Raw genomic sequence first — 16,918 nt, forward strand, 5'->3', positions numbered from 1 at the left:
TTTCTTCCCATGTCAAAATGCATTCAAGTCCTATCTTCTTCAAGAAGCATTTTCTGACCACTTCCACTGTCCATGGTATTGCCCCTTCCAAAACCTGAGGCCACTGGTTATTGATAGACTGGATTGGTACTTACATACTATCTCTTTGGCCTTCCTGAGTTTCCCATGTGCAGGGACTATACCCTTTTTCTCTACTTACCTTTAGTGTTTGGCACAGGGCCTGGACATCAGAGATGTCTCAGTGTTTATATTTGTTTGTTTGTTTGTTTGTTTTTTGCTGACAGTATTTTTTTTTTATTTCGGGATATTATGAGGGTATAAAATTTTGGTTACATTTTTATGTCCTTGCCTCACCCAAGCAAGGATTAGAGGCATGCCCTTCCCCTCTACAATGCTCACTGTATCCATTATTTATTAGTTTACTCCGCCAACCCCCTAATCCCTGGAGAATATTGCTACTGTGTGAACACCATAGTGTTGATCAGTTAGTGCCAATTCGATGTACATGTGGAGCCTATTCTTCCAATCTTCTGTTACCTCATTTTGGATAATGGGCTCAAGCTTAATCCAGGAAAATATAAGAGGTGCTAGATCACTGTCGTTTCTCATAACTGAGTAATATTCCATTGTATACATACACCAAATTTTAATAATCCACTCATGAATGATGGGCACTTGGGTTGTTTCCACATCCTTGCAATAGTAAATTGTGCTGCCATAAACATTTGGGTGCAGATGTCTTTATTATAGAATGTCTTTTACTCTTTTGGGTAGATGCCTATAGTGCTATTGCTGGATCGAATGGTATTTCTGTTTTTAGAGTGTTCTCACTTTATACATTTTTATCTTTAATTTGTATGCTCAGCTAGGTCTATTTCTAACTTAGGGCTTAACATATTTATCTTTAGAAAAATTTTGTAGCCATCTATTTTTGTAGACAGAATTAGGTAAGGGTCCCCCAGAAACCTCAGTGAATGAGCTGTACACATAATTCTTTAACCAAGAACAACTATTTGCTGTAGCAATAAACACTAATGTGGGATTTCACTCGGGGCCTCACAGCTCACAAGAATGCTGGAGGACCCCTGACTCACCCATCACTTTAAACAGCACTTTGTCTCTGTCTCAGTTATTTCTCCATCTCTATTATTTCCAAATCTCTTGCAACGATCCTGCCTTGGGACCTATTTTGCTGGGAGAGTAGCTAACTCCTGGCAATTATCCTTAAATCTGTTTTAAAACAACAACACCATGGATTTAATTTATTACTTCATTGGTTTTTAGTTGCTTTTGTTTTTCCTGAGGAATAAGACTTTTTTCTTAAGATTGCTGAAATATTCCTTTTGATGTTCTCTTGTGTTACTAAAATCTTGTCAGACCCCTTCTTGCCCCAAAAAGAATACTGTTTAATATCCTCAATCCTCATAATCCTTAATGCAAATTAAAATTAAAGCTAGGGTATTATTTGTTACCTATCAAATTGGCTAAGGTAAACATTGTTAATAAAACATCATTGGCAGGAGGAGTGAGGAAGAACAAGCATTTTCATATACAGTCTATTACTGGTGGAGTGTAAACTCGTACAACTTTCTATGGAGAGCAATTTAGCAATTTCTGCCAAAATGACGTGTTTGGGGCCCAGAAATTCCATTTGTAGGATTTTGTTCTATGGATATACTTACATATGAAAAATGATGTATACACGAGGGTTATTTCTTTTAGCAATTTTTTCATAGTTACAAAAGACTGCTCACAATCCAAGTATCTGCTTATAAGAGACTCATAGACTATATTATGCTACAGCAAAACAACAGTATCCTTAACAAAGAACAAGGAAGCTCTTTATGTACTTATATCAAGGAAGCTCTTTATGTACTTATATGGAGTAATCTGATTTATGTTGTACTATGGAAAAAGCAAGGTGCAGAACACTGTGTAAGGTATGCTACAATGTTTAGGAAAAAGACAAAAAGGATAGGCATGTATCTGCTTGGCAACATGCACAGAAGAAACTGGTAACAGTGATTGTTGGCAGTGGAGGAACCTGGTGGCTTGGAGCCAATGAGTGGAAGAAACTACTGAGTACCACTTTGTACCTTCGGAATTTTGAATCATGTGAAGGTACTGTTAATGAACCCACAAGGGGGGTTCACTGTTACTCGCTGCAGAGAAAGCCAATTACTAAGGCAACCAGCACTGTCAAGGAAGAAAGGATTTATTGCAGATGTGTCAACTGGGAGCTGGGAGGTATGGACTGCTTCTCCAACCTACAGGGTCAGGGTTTTTTCTGGAGGTGAAATGAATAATGCATGAGGGGAGTGAGCATCATTACGTGTTTGGGTGGAGTGCAGGGCATGCAAGTGCAGTGAGAAATCATGCTAGTACACACATCCCATGATCAAAAAATAGTGGATAAGTTCCTCCCAGGGTGGAATTTTAGTAGTATAATGAGTTAGGGGTTAACACTGGTCATTCTTTCAGCCTTGTGTGCAGGCAGGATACAGGGAATAGGTTGCTCAGTGGGTCCTTGGGCATGATCTGTCTCAGGGTGTTGCTTACCTTGTCTTCTCCGCACAAAGAGGTGGTATAAGGCTTTGTAGTTGACTCATGGCTGCCATTTATGGGAAATAAACCCAAAAGAGAATGAATCTGTGCAAAGTTACAAAGTTCTGGTCAGCAAATCTTACTGGCCTGGGAACCTGAAACATAAGAGAACTCTGAAAAAAATCTGTAAAAATGTTTTCTTCCTTATGGAGCTGGCTACAGGACTTCCTGCTAAAAAAATTAAACTAACCAGAAAATATGCATCACAAACATATTTTCATCAACTTCATTTGTTTTATCAGCCTGATATTACTCTATGCCATGGTAACACCAGAGTTTATTCTACTAATTCCTTGTTATTGACATTGCCTAATAGCTATTTGTTTAGCTTTGTCTCCCTCAAGGGAAGGATATATTTATAATTGATTTTTGAGCTTAGTGCATTTCAGCAAACACTTATTGACACCCACAAGCCCTGACATGGTGCTAAATTCAGGGGAAATAAAAGTTAATGGCGCTGGGTATGTGGTCCCTGCCTAGGAGGAGCTCATGTTAGTGGGGGATACAGACATACAAACAAAGGATCACCATGCAGAATTGATTAAATGTGCAATAATAGAAGTATGCATGTTTATTGCAGCACAATTCACAATTGCAAAGATGTGGAATCAACCCACGTGCCCACCAATTCATGAGTAGATTAATAAAAAGTGGTATATGTGTAGCATGCAGTACCACTCAGCCATAAAAAGATAAATTAATACCTTTTGCAACAATCTGGATGGAACTGGAGACCAGTCTCCTAAGTGAAGTATGTCAAGAATGGAAAAACAAACACCACATATGCTCACTATTAAATTGGAACTAACTGATGAGCATACATGTGCACAGAGGGAAGTATTAATAAAACTCAGTGGAAATCAAGCAGAGGAAAGGGGAGAGAAGGGAAGGGAAAAATCCTACCTAATAGGTACTATGAACACTATTGGGGTGATGGGCACACCTCCTATTGCTGGGACTCAAGCATTACAAAAGCAATCCATGTAACCTAAAACATCTGTATCCCCTTAATATTAAAAAAAAAAAAAGACAGTAGACAGCATTATGAAGTAATAATTCAGTTCTTCAAAGTTTTAGGACACATAAGTATACTGGCATACAAAAAGGATTTTGGGGGGGATGGTCACACTTGAAGCTCTGACTCGAGGGGGGAGGGGGCATGGGCAATATACATAACCTTAACATTTGCACCCCCATAATATACTGAAATAAAAATTAAAAAAAATAATATAGCAGAAGTAGAAATAAAATTTCTCAATAAAAAAAAGGATTTTTTTTTGAGACAGAGTCTCACTCAATCACCCAGGCTAGAGTGCAGTGGCGTCATCACAGCTCACTGCAACCTCAGACGCCTGAGCTCAAGCCATCCTCCTGCCTCAGCCTCCTGTGCAGCTGGATCCACAGGAATGCACCACCATGGCTGGCTAATTTTTTCTATTCTTTGTAGAGACGAGTCTCACTCTTGCTTAGGCTGGTCTTGAACTCCTGACCTCAAGGGATCCTTTCACCTTGCCTCCCAGAGTGCTAGGATTACAGGTGTGAGTCACTGTGCCAAGACCAGAAAGAATATTTTTATTGAGACCCTCTGCCGGGTATTGTGCTGGGGTTTTTGCATTTATGAATCTCCTGGACTCCTTCCAACAATCCAGTGGATTAAATATTAATATTTTCTTCATTACACCAATGAGGAAACTAAGGCTCAGAAGAGATGAGGTTACATGGTTATGAAAAGACAGATCTCAGATTCGAACCTTGATTTGTTTGGATTAAAGCTTATGTTCTTTCCCCTAATACATAATTTGTGAATATTTTTCCTGTCTCAAATCACCCACATTAAAAGAGATATTTAAAAGTTAATTAAAAAATAGAAGTATGCATAAGGAGGAAAGTAGTACAGAGGAAAGTGGATTAGCTCTGGTGGGGTGGGAGGAATGGAATTGCCAGGGAAGTCTTCACTGAAAAACTGGAGTCTAATCAGGGTTCAGAAAGATGCATAGAATTTTCCAGGAGCAAGTTCTGGGGAACAACAAGAGGAGTTCTCAGAACACATGGCTCCATCCCCAGGCGGAGCGCCCCCGGGAGATGAGGTGCAGTGGGGTAAGTGCGAGAAAGGCTGGTCAGGTTAGCAAGAGCTTTGAATGCGCACAAGTTTGGATTTTTACTCTGTAGCCAACAGGGAGGCAGAAGCTTTTGAGCTAGAAAGGAGTGAGTCCCAGAGCCTGGCCCGGGGAAGGCAGGCGTGCAAAGTAGCCGAATGAATTAGGCGGCCAGAATGCGCCTTCCTCAAATGCTGCTACAGACCGGGTCTCCTCGCCCACTTCGCCCTTCCCTGCAAGCTTAAATACGGCCCATGGCAGGGACGAACCAATTTTTGAGGCCATCGTGTGCGTGTCTGAGTGTCGTACACTGGTGTGTACCCCCTCACCCCCACACCATCTGCTCGCGGGACCTGGCGTGGATTCCTTCTTCCTGGATGTTTTCTGCCCAAATCCTCATCTGCTTCCCCCTCTCACCACGTCAGTGGCTTACACTCCCTGCCCCCGCCGGGACCCAGCCTTTATGGGCTGGAGCTGAGCTCTGGGCTGCGTGGAGCTGGGAGCCCCAGCCAGCAGCCGGGCGGGGGTGGGTTGGAGACCTGCCACCCACATTCGGACCCCTCTGATAAGACCTCTGAGAGGGCGGGGTCTCGGGCTCTGATATCTGGCGCGTCCGGCCTTCGTCCCTTTCAGAAGGAGCTAAACACCTTTGGGCAAGATGGGTGTCTACCGTGTCCGCGTGGCCACCGGGGCCTCGATCTACGCAGGCTCCAAAAACGAGGTGCAGCTGTGGCTGGTTGGGCAGCACGGGGAGGCGTCGCTGGGGACGCGCCTGCGGCCCGCGCGGGGCAAGGTGAGCTGCCCAGAGCCAGGTTGCTTGCTCGCCACCAAGGGCGCAGCACTCGGCATAGAGCGCGCAGGGAGACGGCGGGGTAGAGCGCTTTAGGGAGGTTGGTGACACACAGTAAGCGCTTAGTGAATGTTCCCGCTGCCCGGCCTCCTCGGAACTGAGGGGCTCTCCTGTGCGCCCCTTATTCCAAGAGCTCTTGTCTCGAAACTCTGCGGCCACCGGAGTGGACTTTCGGTCCTCCCGTTTTCTCTATTTCAAACCTCTACCGTTGTTCTCAGGCCTGGCTGGCTTTGTCACCTGGAGTGGTGTGGGTGGTGAGATGGGATGGGGATAGGTGGGAGAAAGAAGCCAAGACTTGAGACCACTCTCGATTTTCCAACCCACTTCTGTCATACCTACCCGGGGCTGTTATCTTTTTCTCTGCCAACCTCCAAATTCCCATGCCTGTCCAGCTCTCTCTCGGATTCGGATTCGGATTCGGATGTCTGTCTCACGGACTCGTCAAAGGAACTTGCCCCAAAGACGTCCTTCCCCTTTCCCACCTGCCAGACCGCTCCTCCTGTCTCCCCGGCGGCGCTCGGCCTCCTCCCTCTCTGCCTCCGCCTCTGTCTAACCAGGAATCCGGCGCAGCCAATCCTATCTCCTGGGCATCTCCCGCATCCGTGCCTCGATGTCCCCCTCATCCCGGACCACCAATGTGCCCTTGAACCTGCGTCATCTTCACCCTCTTCACCGGCCTGGCGCCTCTGCGCCGGACTTTCCAAGCCCTTCTGCAGCCAGAGCAATTTCTCCCCAACACATTCCCACCCTTAGAACATTCCCTGCGCTTCTTCTCAAGACCAAATCCAAAGCTCTTGGTTACCTTGGAGACCCTCCCGATCTGCTCCTGTTCACCTGCCCACACCCGGCTTTGTGCGCCAGCTCCACGACGCCCTCCCTTCGCCTCTGCCCGGCGCGTCCCCCACCCTCCGCGTTACAGCCCTCCCCACCTCCCGGTCTCCGCTTAGACGGAATGTCCTCCGGGAAGCCTGTCCCTAGGCCAGGTGGGGACCCTGCCTGCCCTCAGCCTTGGTGGGTCTCACAGCTGCAGTTGCGTGTCAACAGCGTGTCCCCGGCTCCAGGGTGTGCTCGTCAATCCCATAGGGAGGAAGAAGTGCAGGCAGGCGAGCACCCTTGCGTCCTCCAGACCTCATGCCCTCAGGGTGGGGTCGCGCGCCCTGCTCCGTGCGCAATCCCTTTCCCGCTCTGGCTCCCTTCGCGCCGCTTTCCCGGAGGCTCAGAGGAAAGGGGCGGCGGGAGCAGGGCGGGGCCGCCGCGCCCTCGCTGCAGGGCCCGCCACGCACCCACGCGGAGCCTCTCCTGTCGCCTGCAGGAGACGGAATTCAAGGTGGACTTGTCGGAGGACCTGGGGCCGCTGCTGTTTGTGAAACTGCGCAAACGGCGCCTCCTCCAGGATGACGCCTGGTTCTGCAACTGGATCTCGGTGCAGGGCCCCGGGACCAGTGGGGACGAGTACAGGTTCCCTTGTTACCGCTGGGTGGAGGGAGACGGCGTCCTGAGCGTAGCGGAGGGCACCGGTGAGTGCAGGGGTGGGGTGTGAGGCGGCCGCTGGGGCGCAGGAGAAGCTGGGGGTGGCGGTGGGGGTGGGGATGGTGTGTGAAGAGGGTGCAGGACTTGGAGACTCGAACCTGGTTGCCGGGTCTTTGGAGGTTGTCAAAGAGGCGGTTGCTGGCGCTGGTATGGAGTGGGTGGAGGCTGGGGGAGAGGCCAGCGGGAAGGACGAGCCTGAGAGGGACTTAGCAGGGACAGGGGAGAGGCCCTTAGGAAAGGCCCGTCACTCCCCTGTACTTGTAGGCCGCACGGTGCTTGACGACCCTCAAGGCCTGTTCAAGAAGCACAGGGAAGAGGAGCTGGAAGAGAGAAGGAAGCTGTACCGGTTAGCCCTTCTCCCCTGACCCCACCCTGAGCTGCTGACCCTTCCGATCTTCCAGAATACCAGAGCCTGGTGCCATGTCTACCCTGCAGGTGGGGTAACTGGAAGGATGGGTTAATCCTGAATATGGCTGGGAACACAATACGTGACCTTCCTGTAGATGAGCGATTTCTGGAGGACAAGAGGATTGACTTCGAGGCTTCGCTGGCCAAGGGGTGAGAGCTAGGGGAGTTGGGGGAGGGGGAGGCCAGTGGGCTTATGGGCTGCACAGGTCTGGACCAGCCCAAGATCATTGGTGCCTGTGGTTGCAATGTTTGGGTCTCAGAATGTTTGAGTCTTAAACTCTTTGCCCCATGCTTCCCCGAAGGCTGGCAGAGCTTGCTACCAAAGACGTTTTAAACCTTTTAACTCCCTGGAATGATCTGGATGACTTCAACCGGATTTTCTGGTGCGGGCAGAGCAAGCTGGCTGGTTAGTCCCCTCACCCCAGTGTTTCTCCCAGGACCCTCACCCCCAGATCCCACCCAAACCAGGGGAATTGGAAGAACCAGGGTTGGGAGACCAGAGGCCTGGGTCCCTCTGATAGGCTGGGGTCAAGTGGGGATGGTTTGGTGACGGTTGGGAGGACCAAGAGCTCAGATCCCATGGTGTGCTCAACAACTGCCTTCCCAGAGAAAGTGCGGGACACCTGGAAGGAGGACGCCTTATTCGGGTACCAGTTTCTCAACGGCACCAACCCCATGCTGCTGAGGCGCTCTACTCGCCTTCCTGAACGCCTAGTGTTCCCTCCGGGGATGGAGGAACTGAGGGCCCAGCTGGAGAAGGAGCTGAAGGTACGACATCAGCGCCCTAAGGAGGCCCAACAATGAGTGGGGACGGGGTCAGCGCCAACTGTACTGTGGTCTGCTTGCTGCTGGCCGGCAGGAAGGGATCCTACAGGAGAAGTCCTGAGTGACCCTGAAGAGGCGCAGCCATGTGGCCTTCCTCCTTGCATGAGGACAGGGTACTGTGGAGGGAGGGGCTGCAAGGTGGAACAGGTGATGGAAAAGATTGAAAATGGGGACATGCAACTGGGCCTCAGTGCTGGTGATTCAGGCAGGGTACAGAGTAAGAGAATCAGGGTCGGGGGTGTGATTGTTAATCAGGAGTCAACATGGAACAGTTGAGAGAGAAAATTGATGGGATTATAGGATCAGACAGACTTGGATTTGAATCCTGGCTCTGCTCTTTGTAAGCAGCGTGACCTCGGGAAAAATATCCAACATCTCTGATCACGCTTCCTCTTCTATAAAACTGAGGCTAATTCAACTACGTATAAGAATTATTGCTTCTATCCGTGCATTCAGAAAAAAAAAAAAAAAAAAAAGAATTATAGGCAGGGTGCTGTGGCTCACACTTGAATCTTAGCACTCTGGGAGGCCAAGGCAGGAGGATCAGGATCCCTTGAGCTCAGGAGTTAGAGATGAGCCTGAGCAAGAGGGAGACCCTGTCTCTACTAAAAATAGAAAGAAATTAGCTGGACAACTAAAAAGATATATATAGGAAAAATTGGCTGGGCATGGTGGTACATGCCTGTAGACCCAGCTACTTGGGAGGCTGAGGCAGGAGGATCACTTCAGCCCAGGAGTTTTAGGTTGCTGTGAGCTAGGCTGACACCAGGGCACTCTAACCCCGGTAACAGAGTGAGACTCTGTCCCCCCCAAAAAAGAATTATATGAGGCCATAAGAAGCACTGAATTCATTACCTAGTACAAATTAGGTGATGAAGACTAGTTAGTTCCCTTCTCTATTTTCTCCCTTTGGGGAATGGGAGCAGGAAGAAGATGCCTTATGCTGATAGCTGCCCTTGCCCTCCCCCATCCAGGGAGACACGCTGTTTGAAGCTGACTTCGCCCTGCTGGACGGGATCAAGGCCAACGTCATCCTGTGCAACCAACAGCACCTGGCTGCCCCTCTGGTCATGCTGAAACTGCAGCCTGATGGGAAACTCATGCCCATGGTCATCCAGGTGAGAGGACCCAGGGTTTCTGCTCCCCTGTGGTCGGCCTACTCCGTTTAGCCCCTCATCCAAATTCACCCCCTGCGAAGGCACCGTGCTAAGGCGCTGGGGGAGATGTTGAAGGAGGAATGATCAAAGTCTTTGATGTTAAGAGCCTTGTCATCTAACTGGAGAGACAGACGGGCCCAGTCTGAATATGCTCCAGTACTGAGGAGGTCCCTGAGGACAGAGATGGCCTGGGAGGGATGGGGGGGGGGGGGGTCATGAGCCTTGGAGAAGGGTCGCAACTAGGCAAGCAGGAGGGAGGGGAAGGACCTGTCCCCAGGGCAGCTGGGTGGGCAGGGAGGCTGAGGTGGAGGAGTCAGGAGATTCCTACAGGACACTGGCCAGAATGCTGGGGAAGAATGTGAGGTGAGAGGGGCGGGATTAAGCCACGCTAAAGAGGATGACATCCACATGGGAGCTGGCAGAGGCTGTCGGGCAAGGTGCTGTGGGCTCATGGTACCACGTGGTACAGGCGGTTGTGTTTGGGGTGGAGAGGAGAAGGGGGATACTAGACATGGGGAGTAGGGTGACCTGCTGCCCGCTTGCTGGAGGAGGAGGTGATGGGCTCAGATGTGGGTGGTGACGTAGAGATGAAGAGGACAGACGGACGCGAGTGCAGAGGGAGACTGAAAGAGAGGGGAAAAGGGGAGCCAGGCCGGGCGCCTGCAGAAATAGGACACATAAAGAGGACAGGGTGCTCATGTAGGCTCTGTCTTGCCGATCATGAGTTAATGGGGAGACATTCAAATTGCCTGGCAGGCAGCTGAGAACTGGAGACGCAGCCATTTGTGTAGAGGTGGTGTTGAAAGATCGGTGAGAGGCTGAGATTTCGGAAAGAGTGTGGGATGCAGGAAGCAGGGGTGTGAGTCTCGTCCACAGTGAGGGGACCGAAAGGGGAAGTGGAGGCTGAGAAGGCAGCGGAAGGGCAGCTTCTGCAGAAGGCCGAGGGCAGAGCAGCTTGCGCAGCGCCAGCACAGAGTGGGTGGGGGAGGGGAAGAAATGGTAGCTGTGGGGGTGGTGGCAGTAGGATGGAGGATGAAGGGAGGGGAGGGGGATTGGCAGCACCTGGCACTCACCCCTGTGTCTCCTCCTGTCCCTGCTCTAGCTCCAGCTGCCGAAAATAGGATCCCCGCCACCTCTGCTTTTCCTGCCCACGGATCCCCCAATGGTCTGGCTTCTGGCCAAGTGCTGGGTCCGGAGCTCTGACTTCCAGCTCCACGAGCTGCAGTCGCATCTCCTGAGGGGGCACCTGATGGCTGAGGTCATTGCTGTGGCCACCATGAGGTGCCTTCCCTCACTACACCCTATCTTCAAGGTAGCACCTTGTTCCCTTCTCCCCTGCCTGCCTCTCTCTCTGCCCCAGGGCACGTTCCCACCTCTGGAGGCCCCTCTCCATGGGTTCTGGGGTGTGGAGAGAACCAGCCCATGGAAGACTCAGCAAGGGAGTGTGAGCCTGGATCCCCCGCATTTTCAGCGGGTCACATCACCTCCCAAGGGGGTAGAAATGATTCTAAGGGGATGGGGCAAAAAAACATAACCCTTTAAATGTATAAAGCACAGATATTTATGCAGTACACAAGCAGTACGTGCCAGTGACTGAAGATTCAATCCAATCCAAGGGGACCATACAAATCATGTAGAAGGATTTTCCCAGCCAGTCCTTGTAGAGTTCTAAAATAGCAAGATAGGCCAGTTAGAGCTGCAGGCCCACAGCAGTAGCCTGCTTTATTACAGGTAATTAGAGAGAAGTATTCACCCATTAAAAACGTTTATTGGGTGCTTCCCATGTGGCAAGAGCCATTCTAGATGCTAGTGGTAGGCAAGACTAGCGAGGCCCTGATCTTCTGGGATCAGTTTCCAGCACGGGCAGACGACACAGCCTGTACTGTAACACACCAGCTGCGGTGAGTACCGGGCAGAGAAGCAAAGCAGGGTGGTGTGGTAGTGAGTTTAGAGTGGGTGGCCAGGAAAGGCTTCCTCGAGATGATGCAGAGAATGAGACTGGGGGTGGGGGGCAGGCAAGCCGTGAGATAATCAAGAGGGCACAGTGTTCCAGGCAGAGGGAACAGCTCGTGCAAAGTCCCTGAGGCAGGAACGAGCTTGACTCGTTTGAAGAACAGGAAAGACGACGAGTGTAATGGGTGAAGGGGAGACGGAGGAAATGAGGTTGTGGAGATGCTCAGCGGTCAGATCCCGAATTCTCAATGCCTCCCAGGGGTGAAATGCTTGCGAGAGTGGAAAAATCTTATTATTATCTTTATGTATAAGGCACAGATAAAACACAGCACACACGTAGACATATAGTATATATGTAACATTAAAATTTCATGGATAGGGGTTGAGATTAGGAAAAAAACATCACAAAAGGCTCCTTAGGGGGTAATACTGAACAAAAAGTACATTGAAACTTTGGTCTAGAGCAGTGGTCCCCAACCTTTTTCGGCACCAGGGACCAGTTTCAGGGAAGACAACTGGACAATTTTTCCACAGATTGGGGCATCAGAGGGTGGTGGTGGTGTAGGTGGAGCTCAGGGGATGAAAGCCATTGGGAGTGGCTATAAATACAGATGAAGCTTTGCTTGCTCACTGTCGCTCACGTCCTGCTGCCTGGCATCCCCCAACTCTGTTCCTAAGTTTCATGGAAGATAAATTTTCCACTAACCCGGGGAGGAGGGGAAGGGGGGTGGTGAGGGGAAGGTTGGAACTCAGGTGGCATGTGTGGCCTGGTGCCTAAGAGGCCGACTGCCAGTACCAGGCCATGGCCTGGGGGTTGGGGACTGCAGGTCTAGACCTATGAAAAAAGAACAGGAGAATGATTTCTTTCAATTATCATAAAGTGCTGAGTCAATGGTTTGCAGAATGAATTAAGTGATGCAAATCAACCAAAAGCTATTTTTAAACATATATTTTATTTTATTCTTTTGAGAGACAGGGTCATGCTGTGTTGCCCAGGCTAGAGTGCAATGGCATGATCAGAGCTCATTGCAGCCTAGCACTCCTGGCCTCAAGTGATCCTCCTGCCTCTGTCTCCAGAGTTCCTGGGACTATAGGCACATGCCACCATGCCCCAGTAATTTTTTTTTTTTTTTTTGGAGTCTCACTATGTTGCCTAGGCTAGTCTCAAAGTCCTGACCTCGAGTGATCCTCCTGCCTCAGCCTCCCAAAGTCCTGGGATTATGGGTGTGAGCTACCTTGCCCAACCCCAAATGAAAACTCCTGATGCTGAGGAGCCATTGAACTTGAAGTCTGTGGATTTTTTTCCTGAAGACCCGGTGTCTTTCCTGCCTTTTAGCCCATTTCCCATGGGGACCTGCCACAGCTTTCTTCTGACTTGCCCTCCCTGCTTCTCTCCCTCCAGCTCATAATCCCCCACCTGCGCTACACGCTGGAAATTAACGTCCGGGCCAGGAATGGGCTGGTCTCCGACATGGGAGTTTTCGACCAGGTATGGGTGGAGAAAGGGGGATTCTGGGCTCACTCCTCCTTCCAGCTCTGGCCTCAGGGCTCCTGACTGGCCTGACCCTGCTGTCCTTGTCCCTCAGGTGTTCAGCACAGGTGGGGGAGGCCACGTGGAGCTGCTCAGGCGAGCTGGAGCCTTCCTGACCTATAGGTCATTCTGTGTCCCTGATGACTTGGCTGACCGGGGGCTCCTCGGGGTCAAGTCTTCCTTCTATGCCCAAGATGCCCTGGAGCTCTGGGGAATCGTCTCTCGGTGAGGCGAGCAGGGGGGCAGGGCTGGGGGGTGGGAGGGGTGGAGGAGATGGCACAGAGAACAGGGGGTCTGAGTTTTGGTTGGGGGGCCGGGGCCCTGGCCTGGCCGTGTGGGCAGGAGCAGACGCTTGGAGGCTCCCTGTCGGGCTTCAGCTCTCTGGCCTTGACCCTCGGCCGGCAGGTACGTGGAGGGCATGGTGAATCTCCACTACAAGACAGACGAGTCTGTGAGGGACGACCCTGAGCTGCAGAGCTGGTGTCGCGAGATCACTGAAATTGGGCTGCAAGGCGCTCAGGACCGAGGTAAGAGGAGCCCCTGCCCTCAGATGTCAGACGCAAAACACAAGAGACCTCCCTAGAATCCTCCCTGTTTCTTTGGAATGTTCCAGAGGTATTTGCAAACCCTGTGCAAACTCCCAAAGGCCTTCCCAGGTTCCATTCCCTCTCCGCGAGAGGCAGGTCCCCATCCTATACACTGAGGAGTCCCAGTCCCAGGCACAGTGGGACCAGTGGCTGTTCATCAGTGTTTAACAACTGGCTCTCTGGAAAAAAGCCCTGATCTGTAGCATTTGCCCATTTCCATGGTGTAAATATTCCCACCGCGGCTACCAACGTGAAGTTGACTAGTTTGCTAAACACCTGAAAAGTTAGCGTCATTGACTCTTGTGAGCCAGCGCGAGCCGGCTCGAGGACCCTCCCAGCAGAGCTCCCCGTGTCCCCGACCCCAACCCACTCTCCTGTTAGTTCCCACAGGAGTGACTGCGTGTTCCTGGCACCTTCTCACCCGTCTTGTTCTCCTCTCTCCGCCTTGTCTCTGAGCTCTGCCTCTACTCCCGGCCTCACAGCTTCTAACTCTCCTCACTCCTTGCAGGGTTTCCTGTCTCTTTGCAGTCTCAGGAGCAGATTTGCCGCTTTGTCACCATGTGCATCTTCACCTGCACTGGCCAGCACTCCTCCGTCCACCTGGGCCAGGTGCTTACCAGAGGGGGCAGCTGGGTATTTGTGGCCTGGAGCGGGGGAGGGGACCGTGCAGGTAGGCTACGGGGTTTTCATGCTTAGCAGGTGTTGACTGTGGACCCTCCCCGCTGCTTAGCTGGATTGGTACACTTGGGTCCCTAACACTCCCTGCACGATGCGGCTGCCCCCGCCGACCACCAAGGACGCTACGCTGGAGACAGTGATGGCAACACTGCCCAACGTTCACCAGGCTTCTCTCCAGATGTCCATCACTTGGCAACTGGGCAGACGCCAGCCCATCATGGTGAGAGCCAGGTGCCCAGGGCCCTAAGGAAGGAGGCAGCTGCAGGGAGGTGCGGCACCCCAAAGTGGGGGTCATAGGCTCTCAGCTGCCTTTTCCTCTCCACCCCAGGTGGCTGTGGGCCAGCATGAGGAGGAGTATTTTTCGGGCCCTGGGCCCAAGGCTGTGCTGAAGAAGTTCAGAGAAGAGCTGGCTGCCCTGGATAAGGAAATCGAGAGCCGGAATGCAAAGCTGGACATACCTTATGAGTACCTGCGGCCCAGCCTGGTGGAAAACAGTGTGGCCATATGAACGTCCCCAGCCTGTGGCTGTTTCAGCCCCCTCCAAGCCACAACCCGCCCCTTGGTGGGTTCAGTCCTGCCCTCCCAAGCCCCGCCCCCTTCCCCGTCCCACCCTCATTGTCTCCGCCCCCAGCAAACAGATTTTACTCTAGAGGCATCACCCAGGGGCCTCCCTCCTCCTTCCCTTCCTCTTTTCCTATTTCCCTCCCTCTTCTATCAGATCAGGGTGATAATACCTATTGCTTACTCCACACCTTTTATGCACCAAATGTGATTCTGAACCTAAATCAAGTTTAACAACACAAAAGGATATTTTAGACTAATGATAGAAAAGAACGAAGACAACTGTGTTAAATAAAACGTTGGCAAAAGATGATAGAGCATCACGAAATTTCTCTTTGTGACTGGGTAGGATTTAGCACATGTCCTGAAGCCAGACACACCACAAAGCAAAGCAGTGACGCAGCGATCTCGAGTGCTGACTCGCAAGGTTTTCATTTCATGGCTCACTTAGAAATGATGAACGAGCGTAAGCAGGTCACACTGGGAAGCTGCTTATTCCGTCTCCTGGCTTCAGCCTCACGGATCCGTGTCTAGGACCCATTTGTGGGTTGCCAGTTGTGAAGCTTCAAATTAATATAATTAACTGAAAAATGCTAAAAATTTCATGATCATCCTAATGAGTAAGCAATAATAAATTCAGTAAAATTGAACTTCTGTGTCTGGTTAAAATTTTGTAAAAATAAACTGTGAAGTTTTATTTCTTAATTTGATCATCTATGGATAGTTTAAAACAGAAGCTAACAGTATACACAAACCAAAGGAGTTTCCTTTACAACTGTGGTCCCCAACCCCTGGGCCATGGACTGGTACCAGTTGGTGGCCTGTTAGGAACAGGGTAGCACAGCTGGAGGTGAGTGGCAGGCGAGCAAGCTTTGTCTGTATTTATTTATTTATTATAATTTTTTTGAGACAGAGCCTCACTCTGTCACCCTGGGTAGAGTGCAGTGGCATCATCATAGCTCACAGCAACCTCAAACTCCTGGGCTCAAGGGATCCTCCTGCCTCAGCCTCCCAAGTAGCTGAGACTACAGGTGCACACCATGATGCCCGGCCAATTTTTCTATTTATAGTAGAGACGGGGTCTCACTGTTGCTCAGCCTGGTCTTGGAACTCCTGAGCTCAAGCAATCCTCCCACCTCAGCCTTCAAAAGTGTTAGATCACAGGCGTTAGCCACCGCACCCTGCCAAAGCTTCGTCTGTATTGACAGCTGCTCCCCATCACTGGTCTCACGGCCTGAGCTCTGCCTCTCCCACCCACACCCCTGTCCCTGGAAAAAGTTGTCTTCCTTGAAACTGGTCCCTGGTGCCAAAAAGGTTGGGGACCGCTGCTTTACAATACAAAGTTGCTTCTTGCCCCTTAGTCTGCTGAATTCCACATATAGGCGATGCTTGGTTTGATTCTTTGTGGAAGAATTGGAAATAGGAAATTGAGAGGTGGGGTAGAGTTTAATGCTGGAATCTAGGAGAATCTACAAAGTGGCAAGACAGCACGACACAGTCTTCACACCAGAAATAACACAGCAGTGCCACCGCAGCAGCTAGGAAAGGAACCGTGAGAAGGGGTGGGAAGAGCCTGTTTCATGATGCCAGGAAATTAAACTTGATCCTTAGGAAACAGCCACTGCAAGGTTTTAAGTAAGGGTAGAATAGAGTCCTGGAAGTCAACCTCTCACAGAGGCACCGCCTTTTCCCTGGAGGCCACGCCCTTCTCACAGGAGGCCACGCCCCATTCTCGTTCGTGCCACGCCCCCTTTTCCTTGGGGACCTTGACCTGATTCTTGGTTCCTTGCTGGGAAGTTTCATTCTGACGGCTTTTCTCCTTGGTCCCTGATAGAGAAAACTTCAGATTCTGTTTTTTTCTGGAAATGAGTCTTAGAGCCTCAAAGAGACGTGGTCTTCGTGTTGTCTAACAATGAAGTCATGCCCCTTGAATTCCAGCGAAGTTACAGAATAAAAAGTGAGCTCATAGATAGTGAACTATGTTACTTTTAGGTGAGCAAATTCAATTTCTTACAACAGACTTATTCTAATAAATATGTTTTCTTATAAAAAATATGTAGTCAGTAAATGGAAGTTGCAGTAAATTCTTGAGAATCAGTGCACACGTAACCTGAACATTATGGGTGGTAGAAAACAGA

At 50.4% G+C, this 16,918-nt stretch overlaps 1 protein-coding gene across 1 annotated transcript; it reads left to right on the plus strand.

Annotated features, from left to right (window-relative positions):
- The first annotated feature begins 5,304 nt into the window (after nucleotides 1-5,304).
- Nucleotides 5,305-15,430, plus strand: LOC105879210 (polyunsaturated fatty acid lipoxygenase ALOX15-like). The gene is made up of 14 exons (XM_075994177.1): nucleotides 5,305-5,493; nucleotides 6,863-7,067; nucleotides 7,345-7,426; nucleotides 7,516-7,638; nucleotides 7,791-7,894; nucleotides 8,096-8,256; nucleotides 9,288-9,431; nucleotides 10,573-10,782; nucleotides 12,826-12,912; nucleotides 13,010-13,179; nucleotides 13,360-13,481; nucleotides 14,050-14,150; nucleotides 14,272-14,439; nucleotides 14,548-15,430. Exons 1-14 carry the CDS (start codon nucleotides 5,359-5,361, stop codon nucleotides 14,725-14,727), a joined length of 1,992 nt encoding a protein of 663 aa, XP_075850292.1. The 5' UTR covers nucleotides 5,305-5,358; the 3' UTR covers nucleotides 14,728-15,430.
- The last annotated feature ends 1,488 nt before the right edge of the window (nucleotides 15,431-16,918 follow it).

The sequence above is a fragment of the Microcebus murinus genome, chromosome 18, assembly GCF_040939455.1.
Source record: "Microcebus murinus isolate Inina chromosome 18, M.murinus_Inina_mat1.0, whole genome shotgun sequence".
Taxonomy (NCBI): Eukaryota; Metazoa; Chordata; class Mammalia; order Primates; family Cheirogaleidae; genus Microcebus; species Microcebus murinus.